The sequence below is a fragment of the Pseudochaenichthys georgianus genome, chromosome 9 (assembly GCF_902827115.2).
Source record: "Pseudochaenichthys georgianus chromosome 9, fPseGeo1.2, whole genome shotgun sequence".
NCBI lineage: Eukaryota > Metazoa > Chordata > Actinopteri > Perciformes > Channichthyidae > Pseudochaenichthys > Pseudochaenichthys georgianus.
In genome coordinates this window covers 44,250,389-44,270,850 of record NC_047511.1, presented here as the reverse complement: position 1 = coordinate 44,270,850, position 20,462 = coordinate 44,250,389, and the positions used below count along the sequence as shown (strand labels likewise).

General features: G+C 40.9%; 1 protein-coding gene across 1 annotated transcript in view; it reads right to left on the bottom strand.

Moving 5' to 3' along the window:
- Positions 1-20,462, bottom strand: part of galnt9 (polypeptide N-acetylgalactosaminyltransferase 9) — a 218,682-nt gene that overhangs the window by 103,485 nt on the left and 94,735 nt on the right. Inside the window, exon 5 of the mRNA XM_034090281.2 lies at positions 10,814-11,011. Coding sequence (XP_033946172.1) covers positions 10,814-11,011 — 198 coding nt within the window. The remainder of the gene's footprint in view (positions 1-10,813; positions 11,012-20,462) is intronic.

Here is a 20,462-nt window from a genome sequence, read left to right as displayed (position 1 = left end):
ATCGGTTCTGCGCATGTGCGAGAGGGTCCGCCATGTTGGACAACTCCGGACGGCAACACCAGATGGACACTTGACACAGTGGCTTTTAGCAAAGCTCAAAAAGAAAAACCGAGAGAGATGAGTTATTGTTATTACAACGTGACTTCACTATTATTTAACAACTCTTTTTATTGGGTTCTTTTATTTGGGGTTAAGTACATTGTCAGAATAAGTGAGGAATGGATTTAACTTCTGTTAGACAGCCATATGCCATACATTTTTGCATACATTCACAGTAAATATGTATTCAGTATGATAGCTGTCTAACAGAAGTTAAATTCATTTCTCACTTATTCTGACAATGTACTTAACCCCAAATAAAAGAACCCAATAAAAAGAGTTGTTAAATAATAGTGAAGTCACGTTGTAATAACAATAACTCATCTCTCTCGGTTTTCTTTTTGAGCTTTGCTAAAAGCCACTGTGTCAAGTGTCCATCTTGGGTTGCCGTCCGGACTTCCGGACCATCTCGCACATGCGCAGAACCGATCGGATAGGGTGACGGATCGGGTAGTGACAGCCATAGATATATATAAACACTAGATGGCTCATGGGAGATTTTCCAGCGTAGCTGACCGGCCGCCATCTTGCTACAGTCAACAGTTACTCTGATTCGCGTTATGGTAGCTGTTGTCAGGTGAGTGATCTGCACAAAAATACTCTTAACTCGCTGAAATCTTGACTGATTTACAAACGGTTTGGTTTATTATAAACATGATTAGCATGGCTATGATACAGGATGCTTGGACATGTTGAAATTGCAGCTTTTCTTTGTGTATGTGGTTGTATTTATTAGCTGGCTAATAACAAGAGGCTGTCAGTGAGACCTAGTATTACAAAGTTCACCCAGCAACTTTACACCAGTGGGAGAGGCAGAACTGCTCTTTCTTTTCAACATAACTTAAGTTACACATGATTTCTTCCAAGTGGTTTGGCTTGTTAAAAACATCTTGCATTATGATACAGGAATTTGCTGGCTTTGTGTTTACAGAAGTACCTGACTATGCCGGACTTTTGTGCAGCCTACGGATGTTCCAATCGCCGCTGTCTGCAAACAAGAACCCGTGGGATCACCACATATGTTTATGTTTGCTCAGTCTAATAAACCCATAACATGGTTGTGAAAGAATACCAAAGCTGAGGCTGATTGATTGTTGGTGTGCCATGTGTCACCGTGTGTCTTATTGATTTTGTGTTATACTGTATTTTATTGTGTGCAGCTGGTCCTTATCTCCAAGACACATTTAAAACAAATAACCTTGAACCCCCATCTCTCCCCACCTGCTCCTGCTTCCTACATCCCCTCCACACCACACCAAGTTGTTCTTCTTAATAATAATAATACATTTATGTTGGGGGCCGCCTTTCATAACACCCAAGGACACCTTACAGGGGCATAGGGGCAATATAGGGAACAATTTAAACAGTGGATTTTGTGATATATCAGCCGGGGTGAGTCAAGACAAACCACAAATGGACTACAGAAGGACATATGGTACAGTTTATATTATTCTTGGTCTTTTTTCAATAACATATTTCAAAGGTTCTGGATTTGTTTACAAATCTAGAAACTAAATACAAAACTAGGATGATATGAAGATCTCATGTCAAAAATAATTGTGATAAATTAGACAGAACTGGCCTGTCTGTGAGCACATTTTATGTTGGTTTGGTTCTTCTGATAAAGGTGTGAATATCTAAATAATATACCAACATATGCTATTGTCATTAGTTGTGTCCCTATTCTTCAAGCTAAGGCATTGCTAAATGAACAACTCTTGGCTTACAGAGTGGTAACATGAGACCGATTTTTATATATAAAATATAAATGTATTTTAATTTTATAATTTATTTATAATTTATTTTAAATATTAACAATATAATAAAATAAATGGAAATATATACACCGGCAAATATTTAATATAAATACCTTGTGTGTGTGTGTGTGTGTGTGTGTGTGTGTGTGTGTGTGTGTGTGTGTGTGTGTGTGTGGGTGTGTGTGTGTGTGTATAGCTATTGCTTTATCTGATTAATGTTATTTTCATATGAAAGTCCATGATTATAAGTATGCAGTATCATAACTACATCTTTGATGTTTATAAAAAACCAAACCGTTTGAAAATTGGTTGAAAATTGAGCAAGCTATGGTTATTTAAATAGTAAACCATAATGTTATGAATGAGAGCACTGCCTGTAGCGAGATGGCGGCCAAGTGGCAACGTCGGTCTCCATTGGCCAGCAGCGCGGGTGAGTCATCTAGTGTTTATATATATATCTATGGTGACAGCGTATACTGCCGCCCAAAGTCCCCGGCCGGAAGTCCCCGGAGTTGGGGAAGGCTTCAGTAGAAGCTGCTGGGAGTCCCAGCAGCTTCTACTGAAGCCTTCCGAGTAAATCGCCAGAACGCCGACACCTCCTCATCTCCACCGCTCCCATGTTTTATTTTGTGTTGCCATAAGTTAGTCTCTCTGCGTTTCTGCGCTGGGCTAATGCTAATGCTAATAATGCTAATGCCAGGATAATAAAATGGCGGCTTCACAAAACTTTTTGGGAGTTTTACGGGGCGTGGTTTGCAATCCGCCCAGCCAATCAGGAATATAGCTCTTTTCTCACAAAAGAGCCGCTCGAAAGTCCCTGCTCTCTGGCAGGGACTTTCGAGGGGGTAAAAAGGTTCGCATGAACTAATTTTAGTACCGGCTCTTTTTGGTGTGAACGCGATAAAAGAGTTCTCATGAACTAAGTTCGCATTAACCTTTGTGGGAAAAGTACCGCAGTGTGAATGCGCCTAATGTTAGAGCTGCCGTGATGTAAGAATAATGCACTCAACACATGTTCGTATAAAACTCAGGGTTCGTACGGGTGCTTGAAATCCTTGAAAATGCTTGAAATTTGACGTGGTGTTTTCAAGGTTGGGAAAGTGCTTGAATTTTGGGAATGGTGCTTGAAATTGAGATAAAGTGCTTGAAAATGTAAATGCTTTACTTTTACAAAAAATTGCTGTCTGACTGAATAGTTCGCTTTTTAGATTAAAAGAAAAGAATTGCTTCTCTTCTACATAAAACAGCTCCGCTGCACCTTCCCGCGCTATGCGCGCGACCTGCAAGTGTTTGTGTTACTGTGACCTGGGCATTCTGATGAGAGATAGATGACTGTGTGCCAGGAGGTTGCAGTTTCAACGAGCGTTGGCTAGCAGAAGACAAATACAAGCCATGACTAAGACGAGGGTCAAGACGAGGGTCAAGACGAGGGTCAAGCCCAAAAATAACGATGCGAGAGTCTGCGCTGACGAGCCACATGAAAGGTACGCCGTAGTAGAGCATTTTAGATTAGGCTAACGTTGCATGTTACGTTTGTTTAAGCTAACGTTAGCTAGCTGAATAGCGAACTCCATGAGGGATAATAATAATTGCAGGGGACAATAATTTCAGAGGAGCGTATCTATGTTATGTGCGTTACAGTCGCCATCGTGTGGTGTTCAGAGGATGAAGCTCTCACGGCATTTCGTGTTATAGTCACGGAATATAATCTATTGATTCGACACAGAGCGATTTTGAAAGCAATGTATTTCTACTGTATGTTTCGTGCCTAAACCAAATGTGACTTGCTCTATCGAAATCAGTCACATTGACCGAAGACACATTTTCGTTTGTATTACTGTTCTCGGGGAAGCTCGCGAGTGTGTTTGTGTATTTTTGCGTTTGTGTCCCGGGGAAACACTCACAAGAAACACCGGCGGCTGTTATGCTTGCTGTGACGTTACATTAGTCCGTTCTCCGCTTGTAATTATGCCGAAGCTTCAAAGCTGTATTTATCATCTGAATTTGCCAAAACAAGTTTAATATTCTGAAAGCCAAGACTTTGTTTATTTGAAAACATGAAAACAAACTGTCTTTTATATAAAATTGAAGTATTATACAATTAAAACTACATGTTGCTTTAATCCCATGTAGTTGTAGAATGAACACGGTCTTCCTTTGGAGATCTATAAGTCAGGAGTCTTGAGTAGTCAACATTACCTAAAATCATTCTACACATTTGTACATATTATTTTCCACTTGTTACCATTGTGAGTCTATTTGTATGCAGCTCTGCGTGATTTTGTGGCTACAATTCAGGCTAATACACTACCAGAGGTGGATAAGTACTCAGATGTTGTACTTGAGTAAAAGTAGAAGTACTCAGGTCTTGTACTTGAGTAAAAGTAGAAGTACTCAGATCTTGTACTTGTGTAAAAGTAGAAGTACTCAGATCTTGTACTTGAGTAAAAGTAGAAGTACTCAGATCTTGTACTTGAGTAAAAGTAGAAGTACTCAGATTTTGTACTTGAGTAAAAGTAGAAGTACTCAGATCTTGTACTTAGTAAAAGTAGAAGTACCAGAGTGTAGGAATACTCTGTTACAGTAAAAGTCCTGCATTCAAAATGTTCCTCAAGTGAAAATAGAAAAGTATTCTCATCAAAATATAGTGAAAGACAGTAAAAGTAGTCGTTGTGCAGATTGGTCCATTTCAGAATAATATATATGATATGTTTTATAATGATTGATCATGAAAGTGTTCTCAGAGCTGGTGAAGGTGCAGCGAGTCTGAAGTACTTTGTAGACTGCAGGGTAGCTGGTGGATTTACTCCGGGTGGAACTAAAGTCTGATTCAACACTTGATTAGATTTCACATCATTCATCTGTACACCATGTACCTCTGAACTGTTGTGCAGTAGAAGTACACCATGTACCTCTGAACTGTAGAGGAGTAGAAGTACACCATGTACCTCTGACTTGCGTTCACTACCAACAATTAATCAATAATGTATTGAAAAGTTATTTGGCTGATTGTTGTATATCGGCTCAGCAGGTTATATGGGAGGCCTAGTCTATGTACAGGTCACTAATTTTGAAATATTAAACTTAGTTTTCTTTCTTTAATTGTTCATCCTCGTGTAGAATGCTATCACGAAACACACATCTGATTTAATGTGAGATAGGGAAATAATCATTTGAGTATGTGTATATAAATATGTAATTTACAACAGCTGTAAGATGCTTGAAAAGCTGGAAAATGCACCTTGAAAATGCTTGAAAAGTGCTTGAATTTGACTTTTGAAAAGGTGTAAGAACCCTGAAAACTGTTCATATACCGCTCGGTTTTCACTTCAGATCCGACCTCCAGCTTGAATAGCGCTAAGACAACAATGGCAGTGCTTCCAGCCCACGGACACATTAGCAGTCCAGCGTGTCATAAATAAGACGGGACACATGTTGATGTAGAAGATACATGAAGAAGAGGGGACACATGTTGATGAAGAAGAGACATGAAGAAGAGGGGACACATGTTGATGTAGAAGAGACATGAAGAAGAGGGGACACATGTTGATGTAGAAGAGACATGAAGAAGAGGGGACACATGTTGATGTAGAAGAGACATGTAGAAGAGGGGACACATGTTGATGTAGAAGAGACATGAAGAAGAGGGGACACATGTTGATGTAGAAGAGACATGTAGAAGAGGGGACACATGTTGATGTAGAAGAGACATGGAGAAGAGGGGACACATGTTGATGTAGAAGAGACATGAAGAAGAGGGGACACATGTTGATGTAGAAGAGACATGAAGACTGCAATATAATGTTTGTGTAGCAATAATACATATGACATATTTTGTAGATGTCTCCAGCCTCCAGTACCGATAACAAGACCGATAACGTCGGAGCTTAACGGTACCACGGTCTTTAATAATTCAGCACCGGGGCCCTTTTAATATCGGGGCTCGGTGCCCATCCCTGCATTCAATACGTCCGTCTGCAGTATGCAGTCTTATCACCGTGTGTGTTTGTTTTATACCAACTGTATCAGAGCAACCGAGGTTATGAGACATGCTGCAAAGCACGTGTGAATACTTAGGTTTGGGATATTAAGTAGACGACCAGAGATGGAGTACTCGAGTCCTGGACTCGGACTCGAGTCGGACTTGAGTGCCGATTTTCGGGACTCGTGACGCGACTCGGACTCGGACTCGTGAATTCCCCCCCCACGATGACTCGGACTCGACTCGTACATTGACGCTCCGACTTGGACTCGGACTCGAGCACATTTTCTCTGGAGTCTGATGTCCTCTATCCTGTATGGCGAGTTCACGTACTGGGTCCCGCTGTTCCAGTCTAGAGATGTCTACAGACACACCCCGCATCGTGCTGTATGCTTTCACACATTCTGCTTCCACATTGGAAAAGAGCAAAATGCTCGTTATGTGGAAACAATATAGAAGAGAAGGCTCCGTAACACATTACTCTAAGGATCGAGTTCAGACATATAGGCTGTCTTGAACACTATCATCAGAGTAACGTGATCTAATCAATAAATAAAGATTCAGCTGATAACACGAAAGCACATGGCTACTGAACATGCATAATGACATCATTTTGCATGCTAAGTAGCCATGTGCTTTCTGGGGATAAATCTTTATTGGTAAACTGATTTAACCCGTAAAAGTTCCTTCAAAATAAGAGTCCCGATCTTATTACTATCAAAATAAAAGTGCAAAACGAAAACTTTACCATAGGAAAATATTGGCATACAAATATAATCACTTCTCTAAAAGGTAACTCATTTTAAATATAGTTTATTTATATATAATAATAATAATAATAATATTAGAAATAAGCTTTATATTTGTATAGCACCTATTACAAGAATTGTAGCCAAACTCGCTTCACAGCAGTTCAAGACAGGATAACAGCAATGTAGAGGAGCAGCTACATTTCAACACATATATCCACGAAGATTAATACATGAAGACTTGTGACTCGGACTTGACTTGGACTCTTCTTAGGTGACTCGGACTTGACTTGGACTCTTCTTAAGTGACTCGGAATTGGACTCGGACTCGAACACAGGTAATGATGACTCGGACTCGGACTCGACTTGGACACTCCTTGGGTGACTCGGACTTGGACTCGACTACGACTCTCCCTTGGTGACTCGGACTTGGACTCGGACTCGAAGAGTGGTGACTCGAGGGTGACTTGGACTCGTGAATTGGTGACTTGACTACAACACTGTAGACGACATTCTGGCAGTAGACGTTAATGTGTAAGGTCTCTGTTAGATATCACTGAAAAAAGGGTCATTGGTTTTATCTCAATATATGACCTTGCTAACGTCAGAGCTGCCGTGATGTAAGAATAATGCACTCAACACATGGTTTCCACTTCAGATCCGACCTCCAGCTTGAATAGCTCTAAGACAACAATGGCAGTGCTTCTCGCCCACGGACACATTAGCAGTCCAGCGTGTCATGAATATGGTACACTTAAAAAATAATAACCGGGCCTCTTCACTCCAGCTTGACCTTCAACAATTCTCCTGCAGCCGCTCTGGCCTCAGCGCATTCATAACAAACAACAATAGCTTGAGTTCCTCCATATCATATAGCAGAAGAAATGTTAAACATGTCCTTCAGGAGGGTTTAAACACTCGTATCATTAGAACACATACTCATGATTATTATTGCCGTGCAGTACTCGCTGAAATCCATGCATTTATTTATTTCATCAGAGCGATCAGAGCTCCGGGGCATTTTAGCGCTAACCCTGCGACCCGGAGGCAGCTACATTATTAAGCTGCATTTTAATGGGAAGACACGCATTTGCTATGTGCATACGGCCGCCTTGTACTTCATTCCAACAGCTAGAGATATTGAATAGTATCAACAAGTATCAATACAAGACAACACATGCATGTTAGCAGATACTAATGTCAGACGTTATAGCTCAGACACACAGCCATGGCATTGTAAGATGTTCTTATCGTAGTGCTTAATCCGAGCACTAAAAGACAAGACGGTATCTGTGATAAACGTGACTCCCGATGTCTCATTATTTCAGCTTTCTTAATCCTACATTATTTTTTTATTTTTTTTTTTTTTTTATTTCTTATTATTACAATTATCTGTTTAATCTCTCAAAGTGTATCAGTATCCCTTGTTGTGAAGCACTTCGAGATTTGTCTTGGCAGATGAGAAGCGCTATATAAATTAAATATATTATTATTATTATTACATTGATATCCAACACTTTCTGTTGATTTTGCAGGTTTTTTGATTGAGTTTTAACAGAAAAGGTTTTAAGGAGGTGTCGAGTTTCGATGACTGCATTCTAACAATATCTTATTGTGTGTGTTTTAAATCGGGCTTTTGTTTAGTGCAGCTGCTTGTGATTGGATATACACATGTAGAAGCGATCGATTGAATCAACGACATTCAAAACAACGTGTTTCTGCTTGACATTTCTTTAGTAAAACATGTGTAGTCATAAACAGCATTGTGGACTTAAACATTATAGCCTTTGTTTTACAGTGCAAAGGTTTGTTTTCCTGTTATTTACATCATAACAGTATATCGTAACTATCGCTGCATAATTTGAAAAAACCTAATTGTGATCATTTTTGATTGATATCTCAAGTGCGAAATTAGAGGGATTGATGATTTTCGTATATTATTATTATAAAAAATATATGAAAACATGATTATCTTGTGCTTTCTCAAGAGGATCCGTCCTAAACGATGTTATGCAGTCTGTAGAATCTCTCTGCAGCTCCACAACACTTCACACAGAATTATATTTTAACACATGTTGCCAAATATTTTGTTTCCTGCTATTGCGTTTTTGCACTAATCCATTTTGCGATGTTCATAAAATGGTGTTATATTGTGCAGCCGTAGATTTAAACACATATATTTGACTCACAGGAGAACAACATACAGGGGAAGGAAATCACTTTAATAGGATGAACTCTGGGAATAGTTCATGATACTAAGCCTGCCCTGTCCAATCGATTGATTGATTGGAAAATAATATATATGCAACACGATCCTCCTAACATATAATGTCCAATGCAATTTGTACAAAGGACCCAAGTAATCAATTGGAGGATTATACAGAAACACGATACAAGCCGTGCTGCCGTCCACTCAGCCGAGCTATAACCGAATGCCTCGCTCATATTCAACATACAGTGACGGATGACACCCCCCCTCTGCCCCGGCATCACAACATAACAGCTTAATCACGGTAATTAGACAGCTTGGGCTCTATTTGTGCGACTCGGTCGACAGAGCACCTCAGTTTCATGGTTCCACACATGAATTAATCATAACCTGAGCCTATCCATATTCCATCAAACATCCTCATCAATAATAGATGCTGCTCCCCCTGGTAGGGCCGGAGAGGGTGAAAGTACACACTAATTTACTCAAGTAGAAGTACAGATACTCGTGTTTAAAAATACTCTGGTGAAAGTAGAAGTACTGACTAAACTTCTTTACTCAAGTCAAAGTAGAGAGGCTTTGAAGTGTACTTCAGTAAAAAGTACCCATAGCTAGCAGCTGCTTTAAAGAGTACCTGACCTCCCTTTATATTAATAGAACAATAATGTCATTGTTAGCTAATGAATGTTTCCATGGTGACCAACGGCAACATGACAACGTTTCCATTGGTCCCTCTTCTTTAGAGAAGACCAGGAAGTGATGGATACACGGATCGTGTTCCAACTAGAGATGTCCCGATCCGATCACGTGATTTTCAAAAGATCGGGGATCGGGAGAAAAAAATCGGGGATCGGGATTTTTTTTCTTTTTTATAATTTTTTTTTTTTTTCATTTAATGTTACAAAACAAAAATGACCATGTTCACATCTTAAAGTCATCCTGAGGACTTAGTTTTGGTTTAAAATTACACAACATCATGTATGTGTTGCTTCTGTTGGGCTTGTTTAGACCTGGTTGCTTATTTCTCTGAAATCTGGCAACAGAGTGGGCGCAGTGTCTAATAGTAGCAGCAAGCTAACGAGAGGCTACGTTCAGCTGGTGACTCGGGAGTCGGGACAGAGAAAATGTCAGGAGTTTGGAAGTATTATAAAATTGAAAGCGAAGGCAGTGTAACAGCCAGATGCAATGTTTGCAAGGCGGGGGTTCCGCGTGGTGGAAAGAACAGAGCTACGTTCAATACGACCAATCTAATACACCACCTGAGAAACAAACACCAACAACAACACGACGAGTACACAGCGGCCACTCGGGTAACGGCACTGAAACAACCAACACTTTCAGAGACTTTCAAAAGGAAAGAGAAACTGCCCCAGAACAGAGAAAAGGCCACACAATAACAGCCAAGATAGCTGACTTCATCGCGTTGGATGACCAGCCGTTATCTGTTACCTTTTTTTCTCTTAATGCATTGCATAAAGATCGGATCGGGAAAAATCGGTATCGGCAGTTTGTCAAAATCAAATGATCGGAATCGGATCGGGAGCAAAAAAAGGTGATCGGGACATCCCTAGTTCCAATCAATAGGCACGCAATGACTCTAAAGAATAATGATCACGCCACCAACACACATTCAGACTAAAGGAACCAGCTGTTTGGAAAATGAGAGAAGTAGAAAGTACAGGTATTTGAGTTCAACATGTAAGAAGTAGAAAGTACAGGTATTTGTGTTCAACATGTAAGAAGTAGAAAGTACAGGTATTTGTGTTCAACATGTGAGAAGTAGAAAGTACAGGTATTTGAGTTCAACATGTAAGAAGTAGAAAGTTCAGGTGTTTGTGTTCAACATGTAAGAAGTAGAAAGTTCAGGTATTTGTGTTAGAAATGTAAGAAGTAAAAGTAAAAAGTGGTCAGAAAAATAAGTAGTGGAGTAAAGTACTGATACCAGAAAAATGTACTTGCGTACAGTATTGAAGTATTTGTACTCCACTACTTCCCACCTCTGCCCTACTTCCCTCACCTGATAGGGGCCGTCTCGTCTCCCTTGTCCAGCCACTCCTGGGGGGGGATGATGTACATGCACCACAGCCCCCAGTTGTAGCCGTGGGCGGCGTTGGCGTACTGCTGCACCTCGAATGTGTTGTACTTGATGTTGTCGATGGCGGGCAGGATGATGCGCGTGTGATCCTCCTTCATCCGGGTCAGGATGGGTTCAGCCCTTTGGACAGGAAGAGAAACCGGGGGTCAGAGAGGCATTTCTGAATGATGTATTGTTAGAGAAACCTCACTGGTAAGCCTCAGGATCCATGTGTCTGTGATCCTCTCCAGAAGGGAAGGAGTCATCACATACAGAGCATCAACTAGTTCCTGAGCAGTGTCCTTCACATGCTGACATCCAAGAGAGGGAGTCACACAGTCACAAGATGGAGGAATAGAAAGCAGTGTTCAATGTTTACTTCAGATTAGCTCCACGTCAGAAATGAGCATGCTTGATGTCTCTCTCCATAGAGGCTGAATCATTATGTTAATCACATAGCTATCATCTGCCTCAAACAGTCCTGATGCTCTTCTCTGTCATGTACAGTACACAGCTACAGTTGGGATACCTTTGTTAGCATGCTACTCTCATGTTGGAAGAGGACATTCAGTATTTTCCCAACATGTATGCAGGAGCTTCATCGGACGGTTACAAAAGGTGAAAAGAGAGACCGAGTGAGGGGAACAGCGGGAAAGTGATGCGAAAGCGGTTTGCAGTTACATTACATTTCAATTCGTTTTTATCCAAGGCAACTGACAATAAGTGCATCCAAGCATGAAGAGCTCACAAAAGAAAGCATCCTGGAAGTACAATAGCGATCAATAGCCTTTGTAAAGTGTACACAAGTCTGCTACATAAGTATTAACATCGCACAATCTTAGAATGAATAAATCAAGTCATGGATGACCGGATGGGGGATGTAGTGAATTTAATTGTATAATAATAACTGTGAACGTGCAGGAAATCAACCTCTATATATTGTAAACAGTTGGTGGAAGAAGTAGAGGATATTTTACTCAAGTAAAAGTAGCAATAACACGTACATAGAAAAAGTTAAAAGTCCTGCAATCGACATCTTTTGTAAAAGTCTAAAAGCATGAATATAGAATACAACAGCCTAAAATAAGGGACTTGTATGTGTAATCCAGTCGTCGCGTTAACCGAATATTTTTATTATATATAGTTTCCAAACCTAACTTTGCCGTACAAATCATTACCGTCTGTGAGTGTTTGCTTCACGCTGTGCAGTGGGCACCCGTCCCCCGTTGACAGTTCACGAGCGTGCTCCTCTCTACCCCCCATCAGAGTTGTGTAGGCTACAGACCGACGGGTGATAGTGCATTTTGACGGACATTTTACGACCCTTTCCGTCAACAAATTACAGGCAGCGAAAAAGTCTAACGCCACCACTGGTGTAATCAGTCATTTAAGAATCACATATCTTAAGTTAAACAAAGAAAGTGAACAGTTAGTGTCACCATTTCTTCCTAAACAGCTTTAAAATAAAGGAATACATATATATGGAATATCACCAGTCTTTAAGGTTACTGTCATTGAGAGAGATTGCCTTATAGTTGAAGATATCATTTGACATTTTGACAGTAGCGGCAGCTCGATTCTGATTGGCTTGAAGGGCGGTCGTGTGATTTAAAAAGAAAAAATGTATACATAAAAAAGATTGGCATCAAAGGACAGAGATTGATAGATATGCAGTTATTAATAACATCTACAAAAAAAAAATTCCCCTTTCCCTCAAACTTTGCGTGACCCCCCTGGCGCCCCCTGGCGGCCCCCCGGGGGGTCGCGGCCCCCACTTTGAAAAACACTGGGTTAGCATACAGAAAGAAAGGTATGCTATTTAGCAACCATGCTTTGTCTCTAGTGCAGACAATGAGAATATCAATTATCACTGAAACATTTTATACATTTAGATGTAGTTATTGAAATGTTTTAATGTCATATACACAGCTACGGTAGTCATAGTTATCACTAGGGCAACTGTTGTCTGGTCCATCTGTCTCTATGTCTTTGTGGATGTCTAACACACATTTGGTCATCAACAAATGTTTTTCACAAAAGTCTAATAAGCAATTTTTCGATTAATTTAGTTTATTTGTTTATTCTACACATGGAAGTTATTTTAAAACAAAACATGTACACTTTTTTCGAAGAAGAACATCGTATTTGACCTGCCCCTACTTAAAAGATAAATGAACTAATAACAACAAAAATGAATAATTAATGATAGACTGTTATCATAAAGTGTTTATGTTTATTAAGGATCCCCATTAGCTTGTGCTCTCGACAAAAGCTACTCTTCCTGGTGTCCGACACTTAAAACAATACAACAATAATACAGCAAAATGTAGGACATAAATCCTGACATCATTAACAACATTAAAAACATCAACAACATCATCAACAACATGCGATTAAATTAAATTAGGGTTCACAGCTCACAAGGGAACGTGGTCAAAAGAGTCATTAAGAGACGGCATGTAAGGGCTTGATGTTATCTAGGCTGCTGCATACTGTAACCACTTCCCCTCTTAACCTCACAGTCAAATACATATTATAGATTTAACTTTACAACATCAGTATATATATATATAACTATTATAATACTCTTGACCTAGTAAATAGACGGACGTCAGGGACTGTTTGTGACTAGTTCTTAGTGATTTACCCTTTCACGGAGCTGGTGCTAAAATGCTCGATGAAATAAGGACAAAAGCTTTATTAGAGTTATATTACTCGCCGACAGGCCGATCATTTTGAATGTTTCACCCACGTCGACCTACTCTTAGCATTAATGCAAGTTTTCCACTTGATGTGCTCTGAAAGAAAGCGTGTTAGCAAAAGAAGAGAGAAGAGAAAGTTACAACCCTTCAGAGGGAAAAGAGAGTGCATATTTCCCCAGGAGCAGACTAAGCCTCTATTTTAACTTGATGTGTTTCGCTTTATCCGGTTTTACCTCTTATCGAGTCTCTCAGCGGGATGAGTGTCACATTTTGACATTTCGTTTTCATGAGCGGGAGATATAAAATACGATATATGTGTTGTTCCGCGGGAAATTCATTTTGCGAGACCTTCACATCATAAACAGTAAAAAGGGGGAAGTGGATCCCGGCAGTCGCTTTGAATGTTGAATACATGCCGATTCGACAGACTGGGCTCTGGTTTCAGACAGAGGGTGAAAAGAGGTGCTGCAGCACAGGCAGTATGAGAAGAATAAAGAGCTTTTTGAACATTAAAGCATGGAGACATGTAGAGACACTACATACTGATATACACCTGAACATCAGCAGGAGAGGACTCTTTAAAGTAGAGACACTACATACTGATATACACCTGAGCATCAGCAGGAGAGGACTCTTTAAAGTAGAGACACTACATACTGATATACACCTGAACATCATCAGGAGAGGACTCTTTAAAGTAGAGACACTACATACTGATATACAGCTGAACCTCAGCAGGAGAGGACTCTTTAAAGTAGAGACACTACATACTGATATACACCTGAACATCAGCAGGAGAGGACTCTTTAAAGTAGAGACACTACATACTGATATACACCTGAACATCAGCAGGAGAGGACTCTTTAAAGTAGAGACACTACATACTGATATACACCTGAACATCATCAGAGAGGACTCTTTAAAGTAGAGACACTACATACTGATATACAGCTGAACCTCAGCAGGAGAGGACTCTTTAAAGTAGAGACACTACATACTGATATACACCTGAACATCAGCAGGAGAGGACTCTTTAAAGTAGAGACACTACATACTGATATACACCTGAACATCAGCAGGAGAGGACTCTTTAAAGTAGATATACTACATACTGATATACACCTGAACATCAGCAGGAGAGGACTCTTTAAAGTAGAGACACTACATACTGATATACACCTGAACATCAGCAGGAGAGGACTCTTTAAAGTAGAGACACTACATACTGATATACACCTGAACATCAGCAGGAGAGGACTCTTTAAAGTAGAGACACTACATACTGATATACACCTGAAAATGAGCACCATATTTCCTCTTTAAGAACCAAAAGTTAAGAGCCATCTTGAAGGACTCCAGATTGTTGGTGCCCTTGCCACTGGATGGGTTTTTGCCGATGCCACACACAGTTAACCCCCCTTCTATTTAAAGCTTTGGCCGAGGGCACCATGGTCTCTGGATCCGCAGAAAGACGCCCAGACGCTGCTGCCACTGGCTTCATTTTTATAATCTTCTCATGCTGAGAGATCATCTCCACCACATCTTCAAAGCAACTCTTCATATGCTCAATTTGTCACATGACACACTTCTAAATGTATGTGGAAAAAATAGGCTCCAATTATAAAATGATAGCAGAACCCTCCCACTCTCCAACTGTATCTCAATCCCCCTTTTTCACCCATTCTCCCCGTCTCACCCTGATCCCTTCCCTTTCTCTCCCTCCATCTACTTCTCCTCAAAAAGGGAAACCCACTCATCTTCCAAAAGCTAAATGACTACTTATCACATGAAGGCAGGGGACGGAGAGTACAGAGGCAATGGATCCAAATTGAACAATATGGGATGTCAGTAAAATGTGGAGCAGTACTTAGAAAATAATTTCATAACATTGGAGTTTTTAGAAGATTCTGAGAAACCAATAATGTTGGTGACAATAACCTCCAGTCAGTGGTCTTCATAAGGCAAACAACCAACATGTGCAAACGACAAACCATTGAGAAAAGCACACACATCACCATAAATATGTTTACACACTTTTGGAATATTCTGGCGTTTTGTTGGAGTCCTTACCCCAAGTGAAGGAGTTCAAGTATCTCGGGGTCTTGTTCTCGAGTGAGGGAACAATGGAGCGTGAGATGGGCCGGAGAATCGGAGCGGTACTGCAGTCGCTTTACTGCAGTCGCTTTACTGCAGTCGCTTTACTGCAGTCGCTTTTCCGCACCGTGTGACGAAAAGGGAGCTGAGCCGGAAGGCAAAGCTCTCTGTCTACCGGGCCATTTCCCTTCCTCCCCTCACCTGTGGTCATGAAGGATGGGTCATGACCGAAAGAACGAGATCGCGGATACAAGCGGTCGAGATGGGTTTTCTCCGCAGGGTGGCTGGTGTCTCCCTTAGAGATAAGGTGAGAAGTTCGGTCATCCGGGAGGGACTTCGCGTCGAAAGGAGCCAGTTGAGGTGGTTCGGGCACCTAGTTAGGATGCCACCTGGGCGCCTCCCTCGGGAGGTGTTCCAGGCACGTCCAGCTGGGAAGAGACCAAGGGGTAGACCTAGGACCAGGTGGAGGGATTATATCTCTTCGCTGGCCTGGGAGCGCCTTGGGACCCCCCAGTCAGAGCTGGTTGATGTGGCCAGGGAAAAGGAAGTTTGGGGCTTTCTGCTGGAACTGATACCCCCGAGACCCTACCACGGATAAGCGGGAGAAGATGGATGGATGGATTTGTTCTGTCCCTGGTTTCAGACAGAGGGTGAAAAGAGGTGCTGCAGCACAGGCAGTATGAGGAATATAAAGTGCTTTTTGAACATTAAAGCATGGAGACATGTAGAGACACTACATACTGATATACACCTGAACATCAGCAGGAGAGGACTCTTTAAAGTAGAGACACTACATTCTGATATACACCTGAACATCAGCAGGAGAGGACTCTTTAAAGTAGAGACACTACATACTGATATACACCTGAACATCAGCAGGAGAGGACTCTTTAAAGTAGGGACACTACATACTGATATACACCTGAACATCAGCAGGAGAGGACAATTTAAAGTAGGGACACTACATACTGATATACACCAGAACATCAGCAGGAGAGGACTCTTTAAAGTAGAGACTCTACATACTGATATACACCTGAACATCAGCAGGAGAGGACTCTTTAAAGTAGGGGCACTACATACTGATATACACCTGAACATCAGCAGGAGAGGACTCTTTAAAGTAGAGACACTACATACTGATATACACCTGAACATCAGCAGGAGAGGACTCTTTAAAGTAGGGACACTACATACTGATATACACCTGAACATCAGCAGGAGAGGACTCTTTAAAGTAGAGACACTACATACTGATATACACCTGAACATCAGCAGGAGAGGACTCTTTAAAGTAGAGACACTACATACTGATATACACCTGAACATCAGCAGGAGAGGACTCTTTAAAGTAGAGACACTACATACTGATATACACCTGAACATCAGCAGGAGAGGACTCTTTAAAGTAGAGACACTACATACTGATATACACCTGAACATCAGCAGGAGAGGACTCTTTAAAGTAGAGACACTACATACTGATATACACCTGAACATCAGCAGGAGAGGACTCTTTAAAGTAGAGACACTACATACTGATATACACCTGAACATCAGCAGGAGAGGACTCTTTAAAGTAGGGACACTACATACTGATATACACCAGAACATCAGCAGGAGAGGACTCTTTAAAGTAGAGACTCTACATACTGATATACACCTGAACATCAGCAGGAGAGGACTCTTTAAAGTAGAGACACTACATACTGATATACACCTGAACATCAGCAGGAGAGGACTCTTTAAAGTAGAGACACTACATACTGATATTAAGCTGAAAATGAGCATAAATTATGTCCTTTTTAAGTCAAGAGGATCTGAGTTCTCGCGCTGACAGAAAAATATAATATAAAAACCAAACAAAGCAAAAGAGTAAATAGCCGTTTTCACACATCACCATATAAGACAGATCAGTCTACGCAACATTAAAATAGATCTAAACTTTAAAACCTTCAGTAGATAAATCACCAAGTGTTTTTTTTCTACTTCAGGATGCAATACAGTTAATTTTCTTTAACATAACCCGATGAAAAAGACAGTGTGAGCAACCTTTGCATGCTTGTCAAGAGCACTTGATTCTGTGCTTTGATAAAGACTTTAAACCTTCAGACAGGCTCATCTAATGAAGCGTTGTTCCTGACATGATTAGTGTGTCGCGATGCGCTGTAAAACTTCCTCTCCACCCCCTCACCTTCAGAAACCCTCTCTGCCATTCATCTCCCCGCGTCCTTGAGAACCCTTAAATAAATAAATAAAACCCCGTGCCGGCAGTTCCTGTTCCTCCGGGATCTGAGAGCTGATAAGATATGTAAACGAGGACACATCTGCTTTTGACAGATGAGCCCGTGTCATACCTCTTCCTGTATCTGCCATTTCATCTGCATAACACTCGCAGCGTTATTCATCCCCATCGACCCACATCCTTCCCCCTTCCAGAGATGACTCATCCAATATTAGATGAACACATGCTGCCATTTCTCGTAGCGCTTCATATTGAAACTCCAGCTCTGATGTATGAACTCTTCATGGATAACTGTTTGTCTTTCATAATAGCCCGTATCGTTGTGGAGCTTCGCATCAGGCGGAGTACACATTCCTCTGAGTACCACAAACACGACGGCGCGTTACAAACCGGGATAAATAAATCACTGCAACATGTATATCTGCTTCCTTCCACCTCATGAGCTCTCTCATTTCAGATACGACTTGGAATTTGTAACTCAGGCAGGAACACATGTTAGTTTGGTGTGTTGTACTTTCTATGGTGCACTATCGAAACTTAACGCAAACGGTAAGGACGTTTGTGTTGGGTAGATGATTTCTGTGTTGTAACGATGCTTCTTGGCAATAAATCGTATACCGTTGGAAAGCCTGTTTTCTTATCTTTCCAATGGTACCACATTTGTTGGGAACATGCATTTGTGGGAGGAGCAGCAGAGCTGAGTATGTGGGTTGCGCCCATGAAACATTTGATAAATCTCCTCCCTAACCCTAACCCTAAAACAGGCTTTCCAACGGCTTAAGATTTATTGCCAAAAAGCGAATGTTTCAACAAAGAAATCATCTAACAAACACACATTCCCTTACTGTAAGTTTATAAAGGGGCCCTATTATACTCATGTTCAGGTTCATATTTGTATCTTTGTATTTTACGCGCTATAATAAGCTAATGTTGGACTATTAAGGAACTACAGCTCGAGACTATGGTGCCCTTTGGCCAAAGCTTTGAATAGCAGAGGTCGTGTGTGTGTCTTTCTGTGTGTGGCATCGATAGAATGGCACCAAACATCTGGAGTGTTTTGTCGTACCGGCAGAAGTCCTAAAGCTATCAGACCCCACTACCTTCAAATGAACTCCAATGCAGGAGAGACCAGCTAGTGCAGAAAGTATTTGCACATGACACAGCAATGAATTCAACACATTAGTTCGACCACACGTGTCAAACTCAAGGCCCGGGGGCCAAATCAGGCCCGTGGTGGATTTAATTTCGGCCCGCAGGATAATTTCTAATTACTGTTAGATCTGGCCCGCCGGTATATTGCACCTTCACTCCATCCTGAGGGTCTCCTCCGCTCAGAGCCTGACCCAAACATTGATGACCGTGCACCCGAGATGAGACGCCAAGTATCTGAGCTAGCATCCCAGAGCAGCACACTGAGTTCAATGGATGCTTCCTTCTGCACTTTCTCTCACGACAGCAGGGCATGTTTGGTTTGTTCTTTGAGGGAAATGTTTTGTTGAAGCTGTTGTTGGCCTGTGGGAAAATGTACTCATAAAAAATGAAGCTGCAGATAGAGCCATAAGAAATGAATGCAACGGATTATTTAATGTTGTTTTTATAGGCAATAATTTAAGCTTCGTTAGTTCCAGGTTTAATATGTGCAATAAGTTCATTTCAATAAGTTCTGCGATAAACATTGAACCAGTCCGGCCCTCGACGAGTACCCACTTTTTTTATTTTGGCCCACTGTGCATTTGAGTTTGACCCCCCTGCTTTAGACGATCTTTAAGGTAAACTGTCAAATATTTTACTATTTCAAAACAAGATTGGATAAATGTCTGAGCTGCTTAAAGAGAAATCATGGAGCCAATACATAACATGACTGTAATGGTACACGTAGATGGGTTTATCTGTATTAATTTGATTTGAGATTACCGTTTTAAGTATGTTGGAGCAAAGAGAAGAATATGTCTTTATCCTCATTTCTATTTAATAATCGACTTACCGCTTTGTCTGAGAACAAATAATAGGCTTAACATTAACAAACTGTGTGTGCCATGATTACAAAACACACACGTTTCTATGTTTAAATAAAATATTGGAGTTTGTTCTCTGTTTTTTACACGTTAAGAAACTCCTGCATGTTTTATACTACAGGTTGTTATGGAGTTAGTTTCTAAATGTAGACGAGCGCTGAGAACACCGAAGCATCACTGATTACTGTGTTTAAACCCACACGGAGAGAAGACTTTAATTAGCACTGTGGTGAGATACTTTTAAAGTGTTTCGAAATAACTCTGAAAGTGTTCTTTGTGTGTGCAGTGTGCATGTGATGCATATGCAATGTGTGTGGTGTGTCTTTGAGAAGGAGCCTGCAGTGCCTCGAGCCATTTTTAAGGGAATCAAATCTGTTTAAATGTCCTGCTGCCTGACAGTTTCCCAACTCAGACATGTACATGAAGAGCACATATTAATATAGGCCAGTCGGCGGCCTCCCATAGAAAAGGCAGTCTAAAGAAAGTGAAAAGCTCTCTTTGAAGCATCTCAATTTAAAATAGACTTGTGCACTGAG